The sequence below is a fragment of the Macaca mulatta genome, chromosome 1 (assembly GCF_049350105.2).
Source record: "Macaca mulatta isolate MMU2019108-1 chromosome 1, T2T-MMU8v2.0, whole genome shotgun sequence".
Classification (NCBI taxonomy): domain Eukaryota; kingdom Metazoa; phylum Chordata; class Mammalia; order Primates; family Cercopithecidae; genus Macaca; species Macaca mulatta.
In genome coordinates, this window is record NC_133406.1 from 204,837,452 (window position 1) to 204,859,877 (window position 22,426).

Genomic DNA, 22,426 nt, shown 5'->3' on the forward strand with positions numbered 1-22,426 from the left:
CCATCCTGGCTAACACGGTGAAACCCCATTTCTACTAAAAATACAAAAAACTAGCCGGGCGAGGTGGCGGGCGCCTGTAGTCCCAGCTACTCAGGAGGCTGAGGCAGAAGAATGGCGTGAACCCGGGAGGCGGAGCTTGCAGTGAGCTGAGATCCGGCCACTGCACTCCAGCCTGGGCGACAGAGCGAGACTCTGTCTCAAAAAAAAAAAAAAGAAAAAGAAAAGCAATTCAACACAATTTGATGTTTTTGTATAAACAGTGAAATTACTTTTAAAGCAAGATAATATAACGAAAGAAATACATCTGAAAATAGATCTGTTAAGACTTTTAGATCCTAAGAGAAAGGGTGAGATATTTTTCTATAAAATTATTCATAAGATTAGCTAAGCTAATGATGTATAGTTACTTGCAAAAGCCAGATAATTTTCTGTAACGTACTCCTGTCAATGAATTTGTATTGATGCTATTCTTGTTCAACATTTCAGTTGAACTATCAAAATATACGGCAAATAAAGGTTTAACCAAGAGAAGCCTGCACAAGTCATTCTTGGGAGTTTAAAATCTAAAGAGAAAAAAAGCAGAAGCACCCACTTCATGGAGGGCAGATGTCGTAGCACCACATCAACGGCATGGACAGGGTTAGTGCTGATTGGCTTGTCTAATTCCAGTGGCTCAGGCAAGGTCCGTCCTGTCAGTACTTCATGCAGTAGATGCCAACTCACCCGAGAGACAAATTTGATTGACACCTTAAAAGGTCGATCTTTTCCACCTTCCCCAGGTAGAGTAACGTCTAAATCTACCTGTTGATGGGAAAAGAGTCAACTGGTAAATGTTGAAAATGATAAATACAATTATTTTAGATTTAACTTATAAAAATATCTAAGAGAAAACATGGCAAAAATAAAAAAGTCAATAGACTAAAATATACCATTTATTTTTTTGTCGATAAAATTTAAATAACACAGTTACTCACACCAGCATTATGTGTCATTGCAAAATACTGGAAACTACCCCAAATACTCTAACATTTATGCAGCTATGAAAAAAGAATGAGGAAAACCTCTTGAAACTGCCATGGAATAAACTTCCAAGCTATACTATTAAGTGAAAAAAGCAAAGTACAAAAGATTACAAATACTATGACAACTTTTGTGTGAGAAAGGAGGAAATATTCACATGTCTGCTTACTTCTGCAAAAAGAAACATAGGAAGTATGAACCAGAAACAAAGAAACTAGTTACTTTCAAAGGATGGGAGGGAATGGACTGGAAAAATAAGGACAGAACAATTCTGAGTACACATTTTGGTATAATTTTGACATTTGGAAGCATATTAAAATTCTACATATTAAAAAAAAAAAAAAAAAAAAAAAAAAGGCCAGGCATAGTGGCTCACGCATGTAATCCCAGCACTTTGGGAGGCCGAGGCAGGCGGATAACTTGAGGTCAGGAGTTCGAGACCAGCTTGGCCAACATGGTGAAACCCCGCCTCCACTAAAAATACAGAATTAGCAGGGCGTGGTGGCACATCTGTAATCCCAGCTACTTGGGAGGCTGAGGCACAAGAATCATTTGAACTCAGGAGGCAGAGAGTGCGGTGAGCCAAGATTGCATCACCGCACTCCAGCCTGGGCAACAGAGTGAGACTCCGTATCAAAAAAAAAAAAAAATTTACGCCTGTAATCCCAGCACCTTGGGATGCTAAGGCAGGAGGACTCTTGAGCCAGGGAATTTTAAACCAACCTAGGCAACAGAGCAAGACCTAGTCTCTACAAAAAATTAAATTAGCCAGGTGTGGTGGTGCACACCAGCTGCTTGGGAGGCTGAGGCAGTAGGACTGTTTGAGCCTAAGAGGTTGAGGCTGCAGTGAGCCGTGAGTGTGCCAATGAACTCCAGCCTGGGTTACAGAGCGAGACCCTGTCTAAATAAATAAATAATAAAAACGGAGGGAAAAAATTAAAACAGAATATCATAAATAGAATAAAATGAACCCAAATAAATTTCATATAAATAACATAACCACACTGAAAGAAAAGAAAAAGGAAGCACCAATTCAAGTAACTCTTGAACACAGTATGTATACTGACGATAGTCTTCATTCCAGGGGTAGAGAAAGGGTGGATTTAGAAGAATTGCATGCAAAATAAAGCCTTGAATTCATTAGCAGGTTTCTGTTCTGTAGTGGTCTGAGTATAGTAATTCACAAACTATTTTATATGTACTGTAGGACTGAGCAAATGAGAAGGAGGGGTGATGCTTTGAGGAGCCAGGAATCTAACTAAAGAAGAAAGATACAAATATGGAATGGAGTGAGGAAAGGAAGAATCCCATGGAGTATAGACTGGAATTGGAAGAATCAGGTGTGAACTCATGATTTCCTATATATATATATGTGTGTGTTAGATTTACCACATAAAGTGTAATATGTTTTTGTTGTCCGTTTTATTTATGTATCTACTTTTTATATATTTCCTACCTCTATCCATTGAAAGGGCTTAGAAGCACATATACCCCAGCAGCAGTGAACATACCAATACCCAGATTTTCATTTCAAAATTGCATTTGCCAACTCAAAGAAACCAGAGATCCTCAGAGAAATGGTTAGTTGCAGGACTGCAGCAGAGAAAACATAAAATAAACCAGGAACATCTTGTGCCAGAAAGTAATGAAGTAGGGTCATGCAGCACATAATGATTTTTGGTCAACAATGGACCACACATACATGGTGGTCCCATTAGATTATAATGAAGCTGCCTTATACAGGTGTACCATTTAAACAATCTTTTACAATGTATTTTTACTGCACCTTTTTATATTTAAATACGTTTAGATACACAAATATTTACCACTGTCTTACAAGTGCCTACAGTATTCAGAATAGTAACATCCTATATAGGTTTATAGCGACAATGAGCCATATTATATGGTGTAGGTATGTAGTAAGCTATACCACTTATGTTTGTGTAAGTATATGCTGTGATGATAGCACAATGACAAAATTGCCCAAGGACACATTTCTCAGAGCATATCCTCATTGTTTTAGGTGATGCAGGACTGTATTCCCCAAAAAATGTCATTTCAAAAGGACACAGGAGTCAGCTTAAAACGGCCAAATCTGGGACAATCTGGGCAGTGAAATCAATAAACAGAGTGAAAAAAAATAATTCTCCCTTACAGCAGATTAATGAATATATGCAGAAGGAATGACAGAATTAGAAAATCATCACTTCTACATAGTAATAATCCTTTTAAGCAAGAATAATCAGTTGCCAAGCAAGAATAATCAGAATCTAATGAACAACGGGATCCTTAAAAGTATTTCCCATTCAAAATTAAAAACTTCTGTGTATCAACAGATACAATCAACAGAGTGAAAAGGCAACCTGTGAAATGTAAGAAAAGGTTTGCAAATTATATATCTGATAAGAAGTTAATGTCCAGAATATAAATAGTTAATATCCAGAATACAGAAGTTAATATCCAGAATATATATAAAGAACTCCTACAATGGTATTCATCAGTTTAGCTAAAAAAATTAAAAATCTAAAAGTAAAGAACTCCTACAACTCACTACCCAAAACTCCAAACAAACAACTCAGTTCAAAAAATGGGCAAAGGACTTGACTACACATTTCTCCAAAGAAGATACACAAATGGCCAATAAGCCTACAAAGTTATACTCAACATCACTAATTGTTGGGGGACATGCAAATCAAAACCACAATGAAATATCATCTCACACCCATTAGGATGGCTACTATTAGAAAACAAAACAAAACAAAAAACAGAAAACAAGTGTTGGCATGGAAGTGAGAGTTTGGAACTCTTTGTGTTGGTGGGAATGTAAAATGATGCAGCCATTCTGGAAAACAATATAGCAGATTCTCAAAAAAAATTAATAATTATCACATGACCTGGCAATTTACTTCTGGGTATATATCTAAAGAACTGAAAGCAGAGTTCAACATTTTTACATCTATGTTCACAGCAGGATTATTTGCAATAGCCAAAAGGGGTCCATTGATGCATGAAAGGATAAACCAAATGTGTTATATATATACAATGGAATATTATTCAGCCTTGAAAAGGAGATTCTAATACATGCAAAAATGTGGATAAACTGTGAAACAAGCTAGTCATAAAAAGACAAACAATCTATGATTTCACTTACATAAGGAACCTAGAATAGTCAAATTCAGAGACAGAAAGTACTATGGTGGTTGCCAAGGCTGAGGGGAGGGAGCAATGGATACTGTTTAATGGATATTGAGTTTCAGTTTTGTAAGATAAAGACAATTCTGGGGATGGATGGTGATAATAATTATACAACAATGTAAATGTGCTTAATACCACTGAAATGTACCTTAAAATGGTTAAGATGGTAAATTTTATGTTACATATGTTTTATCACAATTACAAAAAGAATCTCCCTACAAGATGCTTATTAACTACAAGGAGAAAAAGAATACCCCAATAGGAGAAAACTGGCAGACACCAATTTAATCAACTGACCAAGTTAACATCACCAATAATTACCAATAATGGAACAAATACATACTGTGTACTTCCTGATATGATAAGGAAAGAATGGTTATATAACATTCCTGCCAATAACGCATAACCAGAATGTAATCAAGGGGAAGTATCAGACAAACCCAGATTGGGGGACATTCTACAAAATAACTTGCCTATATCTTCAACAATGTTACTGTCATGAAAGAAAAAAAAAAGGCTGGGGAAAGAAAGACATGGTATTTGTATCATGATCTTGGACTGGATTCTGTAACAGAGGGGGAAAAATACTAAAGGGCATCATTGGAAAAATTGGTAAAACCGGAATTTGTATTGTTGATTAAATAAAAGTATCATATCAATGTTAAATTTAATGAACCTGATAACTGTACAAGGGTTTTTATCATTGTTCTTAGGAATATACATTCAAGTATTAAATACTGGCCAAACATGGTGGCGCTCCCAAAATCCCAGAACTTTGGGAGGCTGAGCTGGGTGGATTACTTGAGGTCAAGTTTGAGACCAGTCTGGCCAACATGGCAAACCCCGTCTCTACTAGAAATACAAAAAATTAGCCAGGAGAGGTATCACGTGCCTGTAATCCCAGCTACTCAGGAGGCTGAGGCACAAGAATCGCTTGAATCTGGGAGGCGGAGGTTGCAGTGAGCCGAAATCACACCACTGCACTCCAACCTAGGTGACAAAGCGAGACCCTGTCTCAAAATAAATAAATAAAATAAAATAAATATTAATGGGGCACGGTATATGCAACCTACTTGTGAATGGTTCAGGAAAAAATAAGTATATATGTACAAGAGAGAAAGAAAAATAAATAAAACAAACGTGGAAATGTTCAGAACCTCAGTGAATCTAGGTAAAGGGTGTATAAGAGTTCTCTGCATGATTACTGCAACTTTTCTGTAAGTCTGAAATTATTTCAAAACAAAAAGTTAAAAACAATCAGTGATAAATACTCACATACATATGGATTGTAATAAAAATGGTAATAAATGCGTGCAAAAGGAGACACTTTAAAAATATACCTTTCCAATACAGGAATGCATATCTTACCCCTGTAGTTGCCACAGGAAGTGGATTGGCGGTGTAAAGACTTCTTTTTCCATCATAAACTGGTCTACGGTCTCCAAATATAGTTACTTTAAAATGCTGAACCATTGAGTCAACCACCTCCCTAAAGAAGAGAAACAATACATTCACATAATCCTCTGCAAGATGAAATACAAAAATATTAACAGAAGTAATTTCTGCCACTGTTTAAGGCTGTCAAAATTCTAAAAGACACTCAAATATGATAAAGATTTTGCTTTTAGAACCCTGGCTTAAGACACCAAAAAGATTGATTATTGCCAAAAGATGGCATACATTTCACTAGACAGAGAAGAACGAAGCGAGCATATTACTTAATTCCAGGACACATTTGACCTGCAAAATATTCTTACAAACGGATTCAAAATCTCTTTCACCATCTCTAAGCACTCCCTAACATATTCACTTCTTTCTCCAAGAGTAGATACTCTTTCCTTTGTACTAAAAAAGCACCTAGTACATATCTCTATTAAAACACTTTTTCTATTATAATGATAATATATTTCAATTCTTCTGTGAGCCTCTTGAGAGCAGCAAACATACCTGTATTCCTTTCTCCTCCCATCCTTATAGTATCTAGCTAGTAAGGATATTATAAAACCTCCATTTTTATCCAGCAAACATTTGATCCAATGTAACTAACATAGAAAGCTATTCAAGACTTTTATATATACATACATATATATATATATATATATATATATTTTTTTTTTTTTTTTTTTTTTTTTGGAGACAGGAGTCTTGCTCTGTCGCCCAGGCTGGGGTGCAGTGGCCAGATCTCAGCTCACTGCAAGCTCCGCCTCCTGGGTTTACGCCATTCTCCTGCCTCAGCCTCCCGAGTAGCTGGGACTACAGGCACCTGCCACCGAGCCCGGCTAGTTTTTTGCATTTTTTAGTAGAAACGGGGTTTCACTGGGTTAGCCAGGATGGTCTCGATCTTCTGACCTCGTTATCCGCCCGTCTCAGCCTCCCAAAGTGCTGGGATTCCAGGCTTGAGCCATCGCGCCCGGCCAAGACTTATATATTTAAAGCTTACAGACTATATAGGGAATACCAAATTTTCACAAATCAACATTTATTTTTTGTACACACATTTGTAAAAGCAGAGTAAAGATCTCCGAAAGGATATATTCCAAATGGTGGTTACCTCTAGAGAGGGAAAGGACAGGATCACAGGGTCGCTTTTATTTTGTTTATAAAATCTAAATATATTACAATGAGAATGTACTCACATAGTATTGATATAATGTAAAACTAATTTAAAAGATTCAAGGCCAGGCACAGTGGTTCATGCCTGCAATCCCAGCACTTTGGGAGGCCAAGGTGGGTGGATCATCTGAGGTCGGGAATTCCAGACCAGCCTGACCAACATGGAGAAACCCTGTCTCTACCAAAAATTCAAAATTAGCCGGGCACGGTGGTGCACGCCTGTAGTCCCAGCTACTTGGGAGGCTGAGGCAGGAGAATCGCTTGAACCCAGGAGGCAGAGGTTGTTGTGAGCCAAGATCATGCCATTGAACTCCTGCCTGGGCAACAAGAGCGAAACTCTGTCTCAAAAAAAAAAAAAAAAAAAAAATTCAAATCTAACTCAGTTAAGTGGGGCAGGAACCCAGCATTTTCTGGAACAACAAAAACATCAAGCTGACTTGATACCCAGAGTGATTTTCTACATGGCACAAAGTTTCTGTTTTTTTCCACCCTTTTCAATTTTGTTTTACTAGAACTACTGAAAACAGTATCAAGTCTCTTCTAGAGTAAATTTTACAACAAATACTTGATTCACCTATTTATTTTTTAGTTCAAAGCAAATTTCAATGATTTTCTGCCATTTTAAGTTTTCCTTTGTGGCCATTATTACTAAATCTGGTTTCTTTCTTTTCTTTTCTTTCCTTTTTTTTTTTTTTGAGACAGTGTCTTGCTCTGTCACCCAGGATGGAGTGCAGTGGTGCGATCTCGGCTCACTGGAACCTCCGCCTCCTGGGTTCAAGCAATTCTCCTGCCTCAGCCGCCCAAGTAGCTGGGATTACAGGCGTGCGCCATCACGTCCAGCTAATTTTTGTACTTTTAGTAGAGACAGGGTTTCACCATATTGGCCAGGCTGGTCTTGAACTCCTGACCTGGTGATCCACCCGCCTTAGCCCGTCTTAGCCTCTTAAAGTGCTGGTTTCTTAGGTGAAATTTTACAGATCTAATTTTTTGGGATGTTTTAACCATTTTGTCTTTTTTTTTTTTTTTTTTTTACTCAACAGTAAACTGGTATAATTTCAACCTTACCAATTCTAGGAAACCCAACCAAATCACTCTAAGGATCAAAATGGAGGAGACTGAAATACTAGGGCCAAAACATGTTAGGAATAAAAAATATCCTGCTTTAACTTAAACAGATTTACAAGAAAAAAAAAACCATCAAAAAGACAGCAAAGGACATGAACAGACACTTCAAAAGAAGACATACATGCAGCCAACAAGCATATGAAAAAATGTTCAACATTACTGATCATTAGAGAAATATGAATCAAAACCACAATAAGATACAATCTCATGCCAGTGAGAATGGCTACTATTAAAAAGTCAAAAATAAGAGACGTTGGCAAGGTTGTGGAGAAAATGGAACGTTTATACACTGTTGGTGAGAGTGTAAATTAGTTCAACCATTGTGGAAAGCAATGTCGCAATTCCTCAAAGACGTAAAAACAGAACTACCATTTAACCCAGCAATCTCGTTACTAGGTATATACCCAAAGAAATATAAATTTTTCTATCATAAAGATACATGCATATGTATGTTCATTGCAGCACTATTCAGAATAGCAAAGACATGGAATCAACCTAAATGCCCATCAATGGTACACTGGATTAAGTAAATGTGGTACATACACACCATGGAATACTATGCAGTCACAAAAAAGAATAAGATCATGTACTCTGCAGAACATGTATAGAGCTAGAGGCCGTTATCCTTAGCAAACTATCGCAGGAATAGAAACCCAAATACCGCATGCTCTCACTTATTAAGTGGGAGCTAAATGATGAGAACATATGGACCCACAGAGGAGAACTATAGACACTGGGGTCTACCAGAGGGTGGAGGGTGGGAGGAGGGAGAGTATCAGGAAAAATAACTAACGGGTACTAGGCTTAATACCTGGGTGACAATAAACCCCTGTGACACAAATTTACCTATATAACAAACCTGTACATATACCTCTGAACTTAAAATAAGTTAAAATACATACATATGTTCATACATAAATGTATACTTATATATCAAAGCAGGATATATACATACACATATACAATTTTTTTGCTACAATTTTGGCAAAAAAACCCATATATATATATATCCTGCTTTGATGCCTAACACATAGTATATCCTCAATAAATGCTCTATCAGTGAATAACCTACCTCAATGAAATGCTGGAACCTCCAATGGAATATATCTTAAGCTGAATTCAACACATCTCGTCAGAGTTAAATGTGGTTATCTTCTGTTTGCTACTCCTCTTTAACTAATAGTATCTCCATCTTCCCAGTTACCCAGATTCAAAACTTGGCTCATCTCTGCACCCAACTGGTTGTGGACACCACGTCTTTGCAGTATTTCTTATACCAGTCCTTTACTTTCCATTCCCAATTTCCACAATCCTAAAGAAAAGCCTCATGTCCTCGTACCTAGATTATTTTAAGTTTCTTTTTTATGTTCTTAGTCTTTTTTTTTTAAACTCCAACCCCATTTACATTCACTGTTAAATAAGTTCCCAAGTCCCACTTTTATTCCTCAGGTACAAAATATTTAATCATACTCCTCAGTTCACAGTGTGTTATCATCATCTGTATAATACCTCTCTTCTAACTGATTCATTTCTTTCCATCTCCATATCCTATCCCCCTTCCCCTTACCAAGAAGTTATTCTTCTAATTTGTTTGACAAACATTCTTCTATTTCTATGTTTTCCTCCTTTTACCCTCTGCATTAGATGTTTTAAAACCTATTGATGTTGCTGTGGTATATTTATTATAGTATATCTATTTTTATTATTTTTAAAGATTTAATCTGTAAAAAACTGGTTGTATACAATTTCAGTGACTTGGTTCATTGTTTCTGATTGATGCAAAGTACTCCACATGTTGTCTATCCACTCCCGCAGCATTGCAGATTCACAGTATCTTTAATCGCCAGTCATCAAAACCAATGTTGAAATGAATTATCTCCTTACATGTCCCCTTACGAACCCATGTGAGAATTAATCTCTGCTTATAGACCCAGAAACAGACTGTTAGGTCAAAGTGAATCTTATCAAGAAAATGATGAACTGTCAAATTGTTCTCAAGACTGACTACACTAATCGGCACTCCTTGAGGCTCCTATTTCCCTGTGTCCAGCCAGTATGTAGCATTATCTAGCTTTGCTTTCTAATTTTTGTTAGCCTAATCGGTATAAACTAAAAGAATGTTATAATTTAGATTTCTCTTATTACTAATGAATTTGAGAACTTCATCAAATTAAATTTCACTTATGACTTCAAGCTTTTGAGGTATTAAGAAATACTTTCCTAATACTAAGTCAGAAAGATAAATCATGTTTTATTAACTTTATAGTTTTGTCTACATTATTTTGGTCCTTCTTTATAAACAGCAAGGACCCAATTTTATTTATCTCCATCTAGTGAGCAGGTTTCTTCATGCCACCTACTAAATCAAGCTTGTACTTAACTAATCAATTTGTAATGGCATTTTTATCTCATCACTTCTCATATATAAATCAATCTGAGTTCTCTATACTGTCCCAGTGTTCTGTTTGTCTGTTCTTGTGCCAGTACCATATGTTTTCTTTTTTTTTTTTTGAGACGGAGTCTCGCTCTGTTACCCAGGCTGGAGTGCAGTGGCGCGATCTCGTGTCACTGCAGCTCCGCCTCCTGGGTTCACACCATTCTCCTGCCTCAGCCTCTCGAGTAGCTGGGACTACAGGCACCTGCCACCACGCCCAGCTAATTTTTTGTATTTTTAGTAGAAATGGGGTTTCACCGTGTTAGCCAGGATGGTCTCAATCTCCTGACCTTGTGATCCACCCGCCTCGGCCTCCCAAAGTGCTGGGATTACAGGCGTGAGCCAACACGCCTGGCCAGTACCATATGTTTTCACTATTACTAGAGTGTTTATTATGGGGCAGGGTAAGTTTCCTACTTTTTCTAAGCATACTTGAACACTGGAATAATTTTCTACCTTAGGAAACTATCAATACCATACAGAAAGGAAGCATATCTAGTGCCCTACATACAGTAATTAATAAATACCTGTTGGCTAAGAAACCTCCAACAACACATACTTGGAGGACATGACTAGCATGTTAAAAACATAAATTAGTATGTTAAAAGCTACTAACTACAACAAGGAACAAAATGAAGAAGAAACATAATAAGGGTAACTGTAATACCTAAACACTTATGTCTGAACACTTCAGTTGTAGTAAGAACAAATCAGAAAATCTCAACTTACCCACTGCTGCTGTGGAGAAGGGCTCTAAATGACTACAAGCCCCAAATGAGCTAACAGTATGATGTGGCTTCCTCAAAAGTAAAAAAACTGAGGTTGCATATATTTAAGTACTCAGATAACCCACTTAATAAGGCAGGTAACTATCCCACCATATATTAAAACAGATCATTTTACATCTTGGAGTACTCTGTTGAATTTGTGAAAAATGTAAGACCCTAAAAAATTCAAATATAACGAGAAGGAGGCAATCCTGATAGAAAATCATGTAATATGAGTAAAAATAAATCAAACCAAGGATTTTTAGTCTGGAATAGGAAAGACTCAAAAGAAAATTACAGAATAAGTCTTTGGCTATTTTGATAGATTGTCATGTGAAAAATTGAGTAGAAAGAACTAGGAAAAATAGTTGGAACATTAGACAGATTTTGGAGCAAAATTTTCACGATTTTCTAACCACCAGTTATTCAAAAATAAATTACACTACCTTATAAAGTACCTGAGTTCATCTTTGCTAGAACTGTTCAAAGAGCTGCTATATGACCAACTGTCAGGGAAGATACAAATTTAAGATTAAAATGAAATATCCGCGATACCCTCTTATAGTAAAATTTAATTTTAAAAATACCAAATAATGAAATGTTGTAAATTTTATCACCGTAAATCGTATCATGGCATTAGATATTACTCTTATGAATAATTACACTTACATTTGACAATTTAATTCAGAGTCCTAAGGAAAAAGTATTGGAATTCTATAGTATACTGGTCAATTTTTTCACTCGACGTTTTTTAAGTTCATAACTGACAAAACCTATGCTACAAAGAGAGTCATCTTTCATGAGGGCCACGAGTTATTATTTTTTTAACCTCTCACTAATATGATGCAATTAATTCATATATTTAGAATTTTTTTTTAAAGAGATGGGGTCTCACTATGTTGTCCATGCTAGTCTCGCACTCCTGGGTTCAAGCAATCCTCCTGTCTCAGCCTCCCAGAGTGTTGAGATTACAGGTGTGAGCCACCGTGCCTGGCCAGATTCATATATTTAGACTTTTAGCGAAAAAAAAATTTTTTTTTTGAGACCACATCTTGCTCTGTTGCCCAGTCTCGAGTGCAGTGATGTGATCATAGCTCACTGTAACCTAGAACTCTTGGGCTCAAGTGATCCTCCTGCCTTGGCCTTCTGAGTAACTGGGAATATAGGCATCCAGCATATTTTAGTGTGCAAGGTAACAAAATGACAAACCTAGGGAGAGCAAATTCTCATTTCTTATCTTAAAGTACATTATGGAAAAGCGTAGTTTATTAGAATCTTTAACAGGTAAGCATGTGGAACTAGAGAAAACAACTCTTTAAAATAGTAATTTATCTAGTGTCCTAAGCCATCTAGTCAGCTACAGTAGCAAAGGTACCATTGAATTACAATGAAACTTGGAATTGGGAAACTACCAAACTGAGAAACTTTTAAAATATATGGTAATATAAGTACTGAAAAAAGTAGGCATGAGTTTTTAGTCCCATTCTGTCACTAAGTTGTTAAGAAAGTTATTTAACCTCTCTGATTTGAGTTTCTTTATCAATAAAAATGAGATAACAGTCTCGGGAACCAAATAGGATATTAATGAAAATAATTTGGAGATTAAAAAAGCAAACATGTATAATATTTTTCTATTAAAATTTAAGCATAATTATCTCACAAATATATTTTAAGAATTATACTGAAGTCTTCCAAATAACAAATGAATACACTACAATGTTTTAGCATCAAATATAGTAAATTAACACAAAAAATGAATAATTCTGATAATCAACATAAACTGATAACTGGGTTTCCTCTATATTTTATGACATTAGTCTTTTATTATAACAACAGGGTTAGGAGTGGAATCTTTTGTTCAAATATAGTACTTTTAGCAAAATATTTAAGTGTATATTGTTAAACCAGTTCTTAGTTTACCATAAGTAGTAAAACTAGACTAATAAAAATACATAAAATATTTTAACTTCTAAAACAGTGATTGGGAAAGTAATTTGGGAAACAAAATCTGAGTAAACACGGATAACAACGTCTAACCAATCTTCAGTGGCTTCCTTTCAATAATAACCTTAGTCTGAGAAGAAAAGAATACTTGCAGAATTACACTGTGGTGCGTTTTTTAGAACGTCAAGCTAGAATTTAAGAATCCTTAAGAATAACTGGTAATTACTCCAAAAATGAAATCTACCTGCATATATTAGATCTTCTAAAGGGGTACAGCCTATCCTACTACCCTTTCCTCAATCACTACTTCCTACATTCTGATACCAACTCTTTTGACTCCATCATGCTCTGGTGCACAGACTATAAAGTAAAATTTAATACTAATTTCATTAAGTCCCATTTTATCACCTGACTTATACAGCAGAAAAATGCTAGGAGAGAGAAACTTTAATGTAAAAAAGAGGACAGCAAATTATTTTCCTATGAGTTGTAATTACTATAAGCTTACAGAGATCCACCTCCATCTCGCTTTATTAGGTACCTCTTAATTCTCTGCTCTCAAAAGACAGAACGAAAAATATTATTCTAGTCTACAGAAGATAACATGAAAGAATATTTTCCCCAAAAGTTGACTGACATTATCCATGGCTACAATAAACGAATGTGTCACTACTGTATAGACAGAAAGAAGATTGCTAAAGTATAACAAAATGTCAAAATCATCCAGAGGTTTACAAAACACAACAAAAACAGCTAGCAGTCTCTCTTTGAATCCTTCCAATCTCTAACTTATCTTTGTAACTCTGTGGTTATTAGCAGAGAAGGTAGCCAATAAATACTTGGCAACAAGATAAACTTTAAGGTATGCAAAATAGAGAAGAGAGGGATTATATTTTAGATCTTTTTTCTTTTTTCTTTTTCTTGAGACAAGGTCTGGCTCTGACGCCCAGGCTGGAGTGCAGTGGTGCAATCTCAGCTCACAGCAACCTCTGCCTCCTGGGCTCAAGCCATCCTCCTGTCTCAACCTCCTGAGTAATTGGGACTACAGGAGTGTGCCACCATGCCCAGCTAATTTTTGTATTTCTCGTAGAGATGGGGTTTCATCATGTTGCCCAGGCTGGTCTTGAACTCCTGAGTTCAAGTGATCTGTCTGCTCACCTCGGCCTCCCAAAGTGCTGGGTAGAACAGATTTTTTTTTTGACGTGGAGTCTTACTCTGTCACCTAGACTGGAGTGCACTGGCGTGATCTCGGCTCACTGCAACCTCTACCTCTCAGGTTCAAGCAATTCTTCTGACTCAGCCTCCTGGGTAGCTGGGATTACAAACATGCACCACCATGCCTGGTTAATCTTTTTTTTTAGTAGAAACAGGATTTCACCATGTTGGCCAGGCTGGTCTCGAATTCCAGACCTCCTGATCTGCCCGCCTTGGCCTCCCAAAGGGCTGGGATTACAGGTGTGAGCCACCGCACCCAGTCAGGATAAATTTTTAATACTCTTCTCTTTTTTTAAAGATACAGATCTTGTTCTATCACCCAGAGGATGGAGTGCAGTGGTTCAATCATGGCTCACTGCAGCCTCTACCTCCTGAAGTGAGCAATCCTCTCACCTCAGCCTCCTGAGTAGCTAGGACTATAGGTGTACACCATTATATCTGGCTAATTTTTACATTTTTCATACAGAAGGGGTCTCCCTATGTTGCCCAGGCTGGCCTCGAAATCCTGGCCTCAAGCACTCCTCCTACCTTGGCCTCCCAAAGTGCTGGAATTATTATAGGCCTCACATGTGCCACTACACTTGGCCAAAATTTTAACACTTTATAATATAAAATCTATACTGAGCATTTTTGCTTTTTTGAGATGGAGTTGCACTCTGTTGCCCAGGCTGGAGTGCAGTGGTGTAATCTCTGCTCACTGCAACCTTCACCTCCCAGGTTCAAGCAATTCTCGTGCCTCAGCATCCCCAGTAGCTGGGATTACAAGAGCGTGCCACCACACCCAGCTAATTTTTGCACTTTTAGTAGAGACAGGGTGTCACCATGTTAGCCAGGTTGGTCTCGAACTCCTGACCTCAAGTGATCTGCCTGCCTCAGCCTCACAAAGTACTGGGATTACAGGCATGAGTCACTGCGCCCAGCTCATATAGAGCATTTTACTACACACCATCTTGGTAGTCATTTCATATGTGAATTCTTTTTATCAGGCCACTGACTTCTTTTTTTTGTTTTTGAGACAGTCTCGCTCTGTCGCCCAGGCTGGTGTGCAGCGGTATGATCTCAGCTTACTGCAACCTTCACCTTCTGGGTTCAAACAATCCTCAGCCTCCCAAGTAATCCAAGCTGGGATTACAGGCGTGTACCACTATGCATGGCTAATTTTTGTATTTTTAGTAGAGATAGGGTTTCACCATGTTGGCCATGCTGGTCTCAAACTCCTGGGTTCAAGTTATCTGCTGACCTTGGCCTCCCAAAGGGCTGGGATTACAAGCGTGAGCCACTGCGCCAGGCTGGGCCACCAACTTCTTAGCCATGTGTAATGGTGAATTTTCAGTGTTTACACGCCTGGCTTTGTTTAGCATTGGCCACTGTACTCAAATTTTGTTCCTTGAAAATCATGATCCTTAAGGCCAGGTGCAGGAGCTCACGCCCGTAATCCTAGCACTTTGGGAGGCTGAGGTGGGCAGACTGCCTGAGCTCAGGAGTTTGAGACCAGCCTGGGCTTCACAGTGAAATCCCATCTCGGCTAAAAATACAAAAAAATTAGCCAGGCATGGTGGCGTGCACCTGTAGTCCCAGCTACTCAGGAGGCTGAGACAGGAGAATTGCTTGACCCCAGAAGATGGAGGTTACAGAGAGTCAAGATCACGTGATCATGCCACTGAACTCCAGCCTGGGCGACAGAGCGAGACTCCATCTCCAAAAGAGAAAAAAACAAAAAGAAAGAAAATCATGATCTTTACTTTGCCTTTTCTGAAATAGCTTCTACTTTGTCCTGGTTCTCCTATCTTTCTAATCTCTGTGTGTCTTCACTGGCAAACCTGAAATAATAGTATCTCAGAGATCTAGTCTCAGTTGTTTTATGTTTATATACTTCTCCAGTTTTTAACTATCACCTACATGCTGATTAATCACAATCTCCATTTTGACTTATCACCTGACACTTAGACACTTATTTCCAATAACCTACTGAACTTCTGCCATTTTGATGTTTCTTATGCAATTCATCCTCTAAATATTCAAACTAGTATATAAAAACGTGGTCCCTTCAGAATCTGTATTTCTGTTAAAACCATTACTAATGCACAAGCTAGGAACTATGAAGCCATTCTTATTACTATCCTTTCCTTACATACCTAAATTGTTCATTATTTTTCTAAATCTTCCATCTCTGCCCTCCATCATCATTATTGCCACTGTGTCTTTGAACATATTATCTATAATCCAGAAAAATATGTACCAGAAGTGCCAAGGGGTATGCTGAAGTATGAAGAAAAATTAGATGTATTTATATTTAATTTTCATCGAACAATTAGGAATTAAGATTTACTAGTATTCATGAATATGGATTGATACTGGTGCCTTCACTTACTCCATATTAGATGGTCAGGTGCAACACACAGTACACCAGGAATCCTAGAAGAATAACGGGAGTTCTGCAACACATAAGAGTTAAGGTCAGACACAGTGGCTCACGCCTGTAATTCCAACACTTTGGGAAGCTGAGGTGTGCAGATCACTTGAGACCAGGAGTTCAAGGTCAGCCTGGGCAACATGGCGAAATCCTGTTTCTACAAAAAATACAAAAATTAGCCAGGCATGGTGGTATGTGCCTGTAGCCCCAGCTACTATGGAGGCTGAGGTGGGAGGATTGCTTGGGCCCAGGAAGTCGAGGCTGCAGTAAGCCCTGTTCACGCCACTGCACTCCAGCCTCGGTGACAGAGTGAGACTCTGTCTCAATTTAAAAAAACAAACAAACAAAAAAAGAGTTAACAGTGGACTTCTCGTTTTTTCATTTTCGGCATGCTGCAACTTTTTGTAGTTCAAGTGTGTGACACATATTCAGTCAGGGTTTTTTGTACCATTAATCTGAAAAGTTCAAGTTATTTAAATATATTTTTAAATAGTTCATTTCAAAATTTTCTTTCTCACGTTTAATTTTTCCATAGTTAAATATTAAAACAGTAGTACCCATCAATAAATTATAGTTTTTGAAATGTGTGTGCATTTATATGTATTTTTTTAGTACATGGTCAAACAAATTTTAATTAATGGGGATGTGTGATCAATGGTTTGAAGACCACTGACCTAGACTACTACAACAGCCTTCCAAATGTTCTCCAGGACTCGAGTCTTTCTCATCTCTCATTCACCACACTGTCATCAAGTATGGTCCTAAATACAGATGTTCTTCATTTGCTTAAAAGGTTCCACTGGCTCTCTACTATTTCTGAATTCACAAGCCTTAGAATGGATTTAAGATTCTTGATAACCTACTCCCGAGCTAACTTTTCAGACTCATCTCTAGTTACTCTATTTATACTGGCCTGTTTCTGTTACACTAATATGTCATACCTTTGCTCATGCTCTCTATATGGATTATTCTTTCTCCCTGTACACTGGACAACTTCATGTTGTAGCATATATCAGTACAGGCAGGTGCTGCATAACTTTTCAGTCAATTACAGACCATATACATGATGGTGGTCCCATAAGATTATATATTTTTACCGTACCTTTTGTGATACAACATTTTGCTCAAATGTCATGTAATATACCACATCCTCCTCCTTGCCCAAAGGCAGGGATCATTACTCTTTCATCACAGTACATAATGTGCATATCACAGAATCTGTCACTCCACGTGGAATTTAAAATCTTTAAAGAGATCATGTTTTATCTATCTTGTTATTGCTATAACCTAGCACAGTGCCTGACACAAAACAGGAGTAAACAGTTAATGAAAACATAGAGAAGATCCAAAAATGATCTTTAAATTTCCATATATCCTGTAAATCTAGTACCAGTAGCATAGTACCTTGGAATAAACATGTGGTAAGTTCAGATAAATGGTTTAAGTAGATTTAAGCTAACCTAACAAAAAAACTGGAGCAGGTTAAAGTAAACAAATCAAGGTACATTCATACAATAGAACACTATACAGCTATTATAATTTATATCTACACAGACAGATGTTGGTAAAAATACCTATGTAGTAGTCCCTTGTGTATAAATATTTGTTAATTTATGAAAGTATCTTCAAATTTCAAATATATTATCGGAATGTTAGTCAAAAGGCTAATTTCTACTTAGTATTGTATTTAGACGCCACTCTCAAAGAATTTCGAGATGTGAAATAATTACCATCTGTTAGCTTTCCTATCTTCCAAGTGATTAAAAGGAAAATAAAACTTGTTTATTAGCTGACATATTTTGTATAATAGTTTCCCCAAGACCACTAAACACTCAAAACTACACCATTTGGTTTTTACTGGTAGTGTTTTCTGAAGCATGTCGTCTAAATCATTTTAATCAGAAGTATGACCTTCTATAGATATGAAAACAAAATCACAAGCGACAAAAGAAAAAATAAGTTAGACATCATCAAAATTTAAAAAGTTTGTGCTTCAAAGGACACCACCAAGACAGTGAACACACAACATGTATAAACAGAAAAATTTTGCAAATCATATATCTAATAAGGGACTTTTATCTAGAACACATAATGAACTTCTATAACTCAATAACAAAAAGACAAATAACCCAATTTAAAAATGGGCAGCCAGGCACAGTGGCTTATGCCTGTAATCCCAGCACTTTGGGAGGGTGAGGTGGTTGAATCACCTGAGGTCAGAGGTTCGAGACCAGCCTGGCCAATACAGTGAAACCCCATCTCTACTAAAAACTACAAAACTTAGCCAGGCATGGTGGTGTTCACCTGTAGTCTCTGCTACTTGGGAGGCTGAGGCAGGAGAATTGCTTGAACCTGGGAGGTGGAGGTTGCAGTGAGCTGAGATTCTGCCACTGCACTCCAGCCTGGGCAATAGAGTAAGACTCTGTCTCAAAAAAAAAAATTAGCAAAGGACCTAAACAGACATTTCTCCAAAGAAAATATACAAATGGCCAATAAGTGTAGGAAAAAATGCTCAATATCAGTCATTAGGAAAATGCAAGTCAAAACGACAATGAGATACAACTTCACATCCACTAGGATGGCTATAATTTTTAAAAAGACAAATAATAACAAATATTGGTGAGAATGTGGGAAGACATCTTCACACACTGCTAGTCGGAACGTAAAATGGTGCAGACACTTTCTTCTTCTTTTTTTTTTTTTTTCTTTTTAATAGAAATGGTGTCTCACTACATTGCTCAGGCTGGTCTCAAATTCCTGGGCTCAAGTGATCCTTTTGCCTCAGCCTCCCAAAGTGTTGGGATTACAGGCGTGAGTCACCATGTCTGGCTAGTGCAACCACTTTGGAAAAGAGTCTGGCAGTTTCTCAAAAGGTTAAACATAGAGTTATCATATGATATCACTTTTAGGTATACATCCAAAATAAATGAAAATGTATGTCCACACAAAATCCTGCATATGAATGTTTATCGCAGCATTATTTGTAGTAGCCAAAAACGGCAACAACCCAAATGTTCATCAAATGATGGATAAACAAAAAGTATTATATCCATACAATGGAATATTACTCAGCAACAAAAAGGAACAAAGTACAATTATGCATCACTTAACAATGGGGATATGTTCTGGGAAATGCATTATCATTTTGTTGTGTGAACACCATAGAGTGTGCTTACACATACCTAGACAGTAGAGCCTACTACACAACTAAGCTATATGGTATGGCTTATTACTCCTGGGCTACAAACCTGTACAGCACATTACTATACTGAATACTGTAGGCAACTGCAACACAGCGGTATTTGTGTATCTAAACATAAAAAGGTACAATAAAAATACGATATTATAATCTTATGGGACCACCTCAAATATGTGGTCTGTAATTGAAACGTTATGCAGTGCCCGAATATACTGATACATGCTACAACATGAATGAACCTTGAAATCATTATGCAAAAAGAAGCCAGTCACAAAAGGCCACATGGTATATGATTCCATTTATAAGAACTATCCGGAAGGACGCAGTGGCTCACACCTGTAATCCTAGCACTTTGGGAGGCCAAGGTAGGTGGATCATTTGAAGTCACAAGTTTGAGCCCAGGCGGGCCAACATGGTGAAATCCTGCCTCTACTAAAAATACAAAAATTAACCAGGCTTGGTGGCAGGTGTCTGCAGTCCCAGCTACTCAGGAGGCCGAGGCAGGAGAACTGCTTGAACTCAGGAGGTGGAGGTTGTAGTGAGCCGTGATTGAGCCACTGCATTGTAGCCTAGGGGACAGAGCGAGACTCTGTCTTAAAAGAAGAAAGAAAAGAAAAGAAAAGAAAAGAAAAGAAAAGAAAAGGAAAGAGGGAGGGAGGGAGGGAAAGAAAGAAGGAAGGAAGGAAGGAAGGAAGGAAGGAAAAGAGAAAGAAAGAGAAAGAAAGAGAAAGAAAGAAAGAAAGAAGGAAAGAAAAAAGGAAAGAAAGAAAGAAAGAAAAGAAAAGAAAGGAAGGAAGGAAGGAAAGAGAAAGAAAGAAAGGAAGGAAGGAAAGGAAAGAAAGGAAAGAAAAGAAAGAAAAAGAAAAGAAAGGAAAGAAGGAAACAAAGAAAGAAAGACCCAGAACAGGCAAATCTACAGAGAAAGAAAGTAGATTAGTGGTTGGCAAGGACTGTGGGGAGGGAGTAATGGGCAGTGACTGCTAATGAGTATGGGGTTTCTTTTTGAGAGGATGAAATGTTCTAAAATTAGATTGAAGTAATGCCTGTACATCCTCTCTGGAAATATACTAAAAACCACTGAGGTGTACATTTTAAATGGGTGAATTATGGCATGTAAATTATACATCCATCAAGTTATTTAAAAGGAAATATGCCCCCTCTTGGCATAGTATCCAACTATAACACTATAAAAATGACATTCCTAACAGCAGAAAAGGAGTTTCTTTAAACACATTGCTGCTCTGAGATTTCCATTTGAAAAGCCAAAATTGGATCAATATAGATTTACTTTTTTCTTTCTAAAATTCAATCATCTGCCTGGGTGCAGTGGCTCACGCCTATAATCCCAGCACTTTGAAAGGCCAAGGTGGGTGGATGTCTTGAGCCCATCAGTTTGAGATCAGCCTGGGCAACATGGCAAAACTCTGTGTCTACAAAAAGTAGAAAAATTAGCCAGGCATGCTCCTGGTCTCAGCTACCCAGGAGGCTGAGGTGGGAGGATTGCTTGAGCCCGGGGAGGTCAAGGCTGCAGTGAACCGTGATCGTGCCACTACACTCCAGCCTGGGTGACAGAGCGGGACCCTGTTCCAAAATAAATAAATAAAATAAAACTCAATCATCAATATTAAACATTATATCAATAAGAAATATGCAGAAATATTTAGCATGTTATTAATCATCATAGAATATTAACAGTAACAGTACTAAAAATTATGTTTAATTTGTAAAAGAAAGCTGAGCCAAAAAAATGCAACCATGGCCGGGTACAGTGGCTCATGCCTGTGATCCCAGCATTTTGGGAGGCCGACGCGGGTGGATCACCTGAGGTCAGGAGTTTGAGACCAGCCTAATCAACATGGCGAAACCCCGTCTCTATTAAAAATACAAACACTAGGCTGGGCATAGTGGCTCATGCCTGTAACCCCAGTGCTTTGGGAGGCCGAGGCGGGCGGATCACGAGGTCAGGAGATCAAGACCATCCTGGCTAACACGATGAAACCCCGTCTCTACCAAAAATACAAAAAAATTAGCTGGGCATGGTGGCGGGCGCCTGTAGTCCCAGCTACTTGGGAGGCCAAGGCAGAAGACTGGTGTGAACCCAGGAGGTGGAGCTTGCAGTGAACCGAGATGGTGCCGCTGAACTCCAGCCTGGGTGACAGAGAGAGACTTTGTCTCAAAACAAACAAACAAACAAACAAAAAAACCACTAGCTGGGCACAGGCGCCTGTAATCCCAACTACTCAGGAGGCTGAGGCAGGAGAATCACTTGAACCTGGGAGGCGGAGGTTGCAGTGAGCTGAGAACACGCCATTGCACTCCAGCCTGGGCGACAGAGTGAGACTCTGTCTAAAAATAAATAAATAAAATAAAAATGCAATCACAATCTACTACTATTTTAAGATTCTTTCAAATTTTTATTCATGTTTTAAAATAATGTGTTATAATCATGCTGTATATATAATTTTTAACATGTATCTATTCCATTATTTAATGGTTTTGAA

General features: G+C 37.8%; 1 protein-coding gene across 6 annotated transcripts in view; it reads right to left on the minus strand.

Moving 5' to 3' along the window:
• AGO3 (argonaute RISC catalytic component 3) overlaps positions 1-22,426 on the minus strand; it is a 140,834-nt gene that overhangs the window by 99,401 nt on the left and 19,007 nt on the right. For 5 of the 6 annotated variants that reach the window (XM_077963786.1, XM_077963796.1, XM_028836031.2 and 2 more), the window contains 2 exons: positions 5,584-5,704; positions 593-801 (listed from right to left, as the gene is read on the minus strand). In XM_077963786.1, coding sequence (XP_077819912.1) covers positions 593-801; positions 5,584-5,704 — 330 coding nt within the window. Of the gene's footprint in view, positions 1-592; positions 802-5,583; positions 5,705-14,256; positions 14,377-22,426 lie in introns of those variants that run through there. The other variant, XM_077963791.1, reaches the window with a different exon arrangement.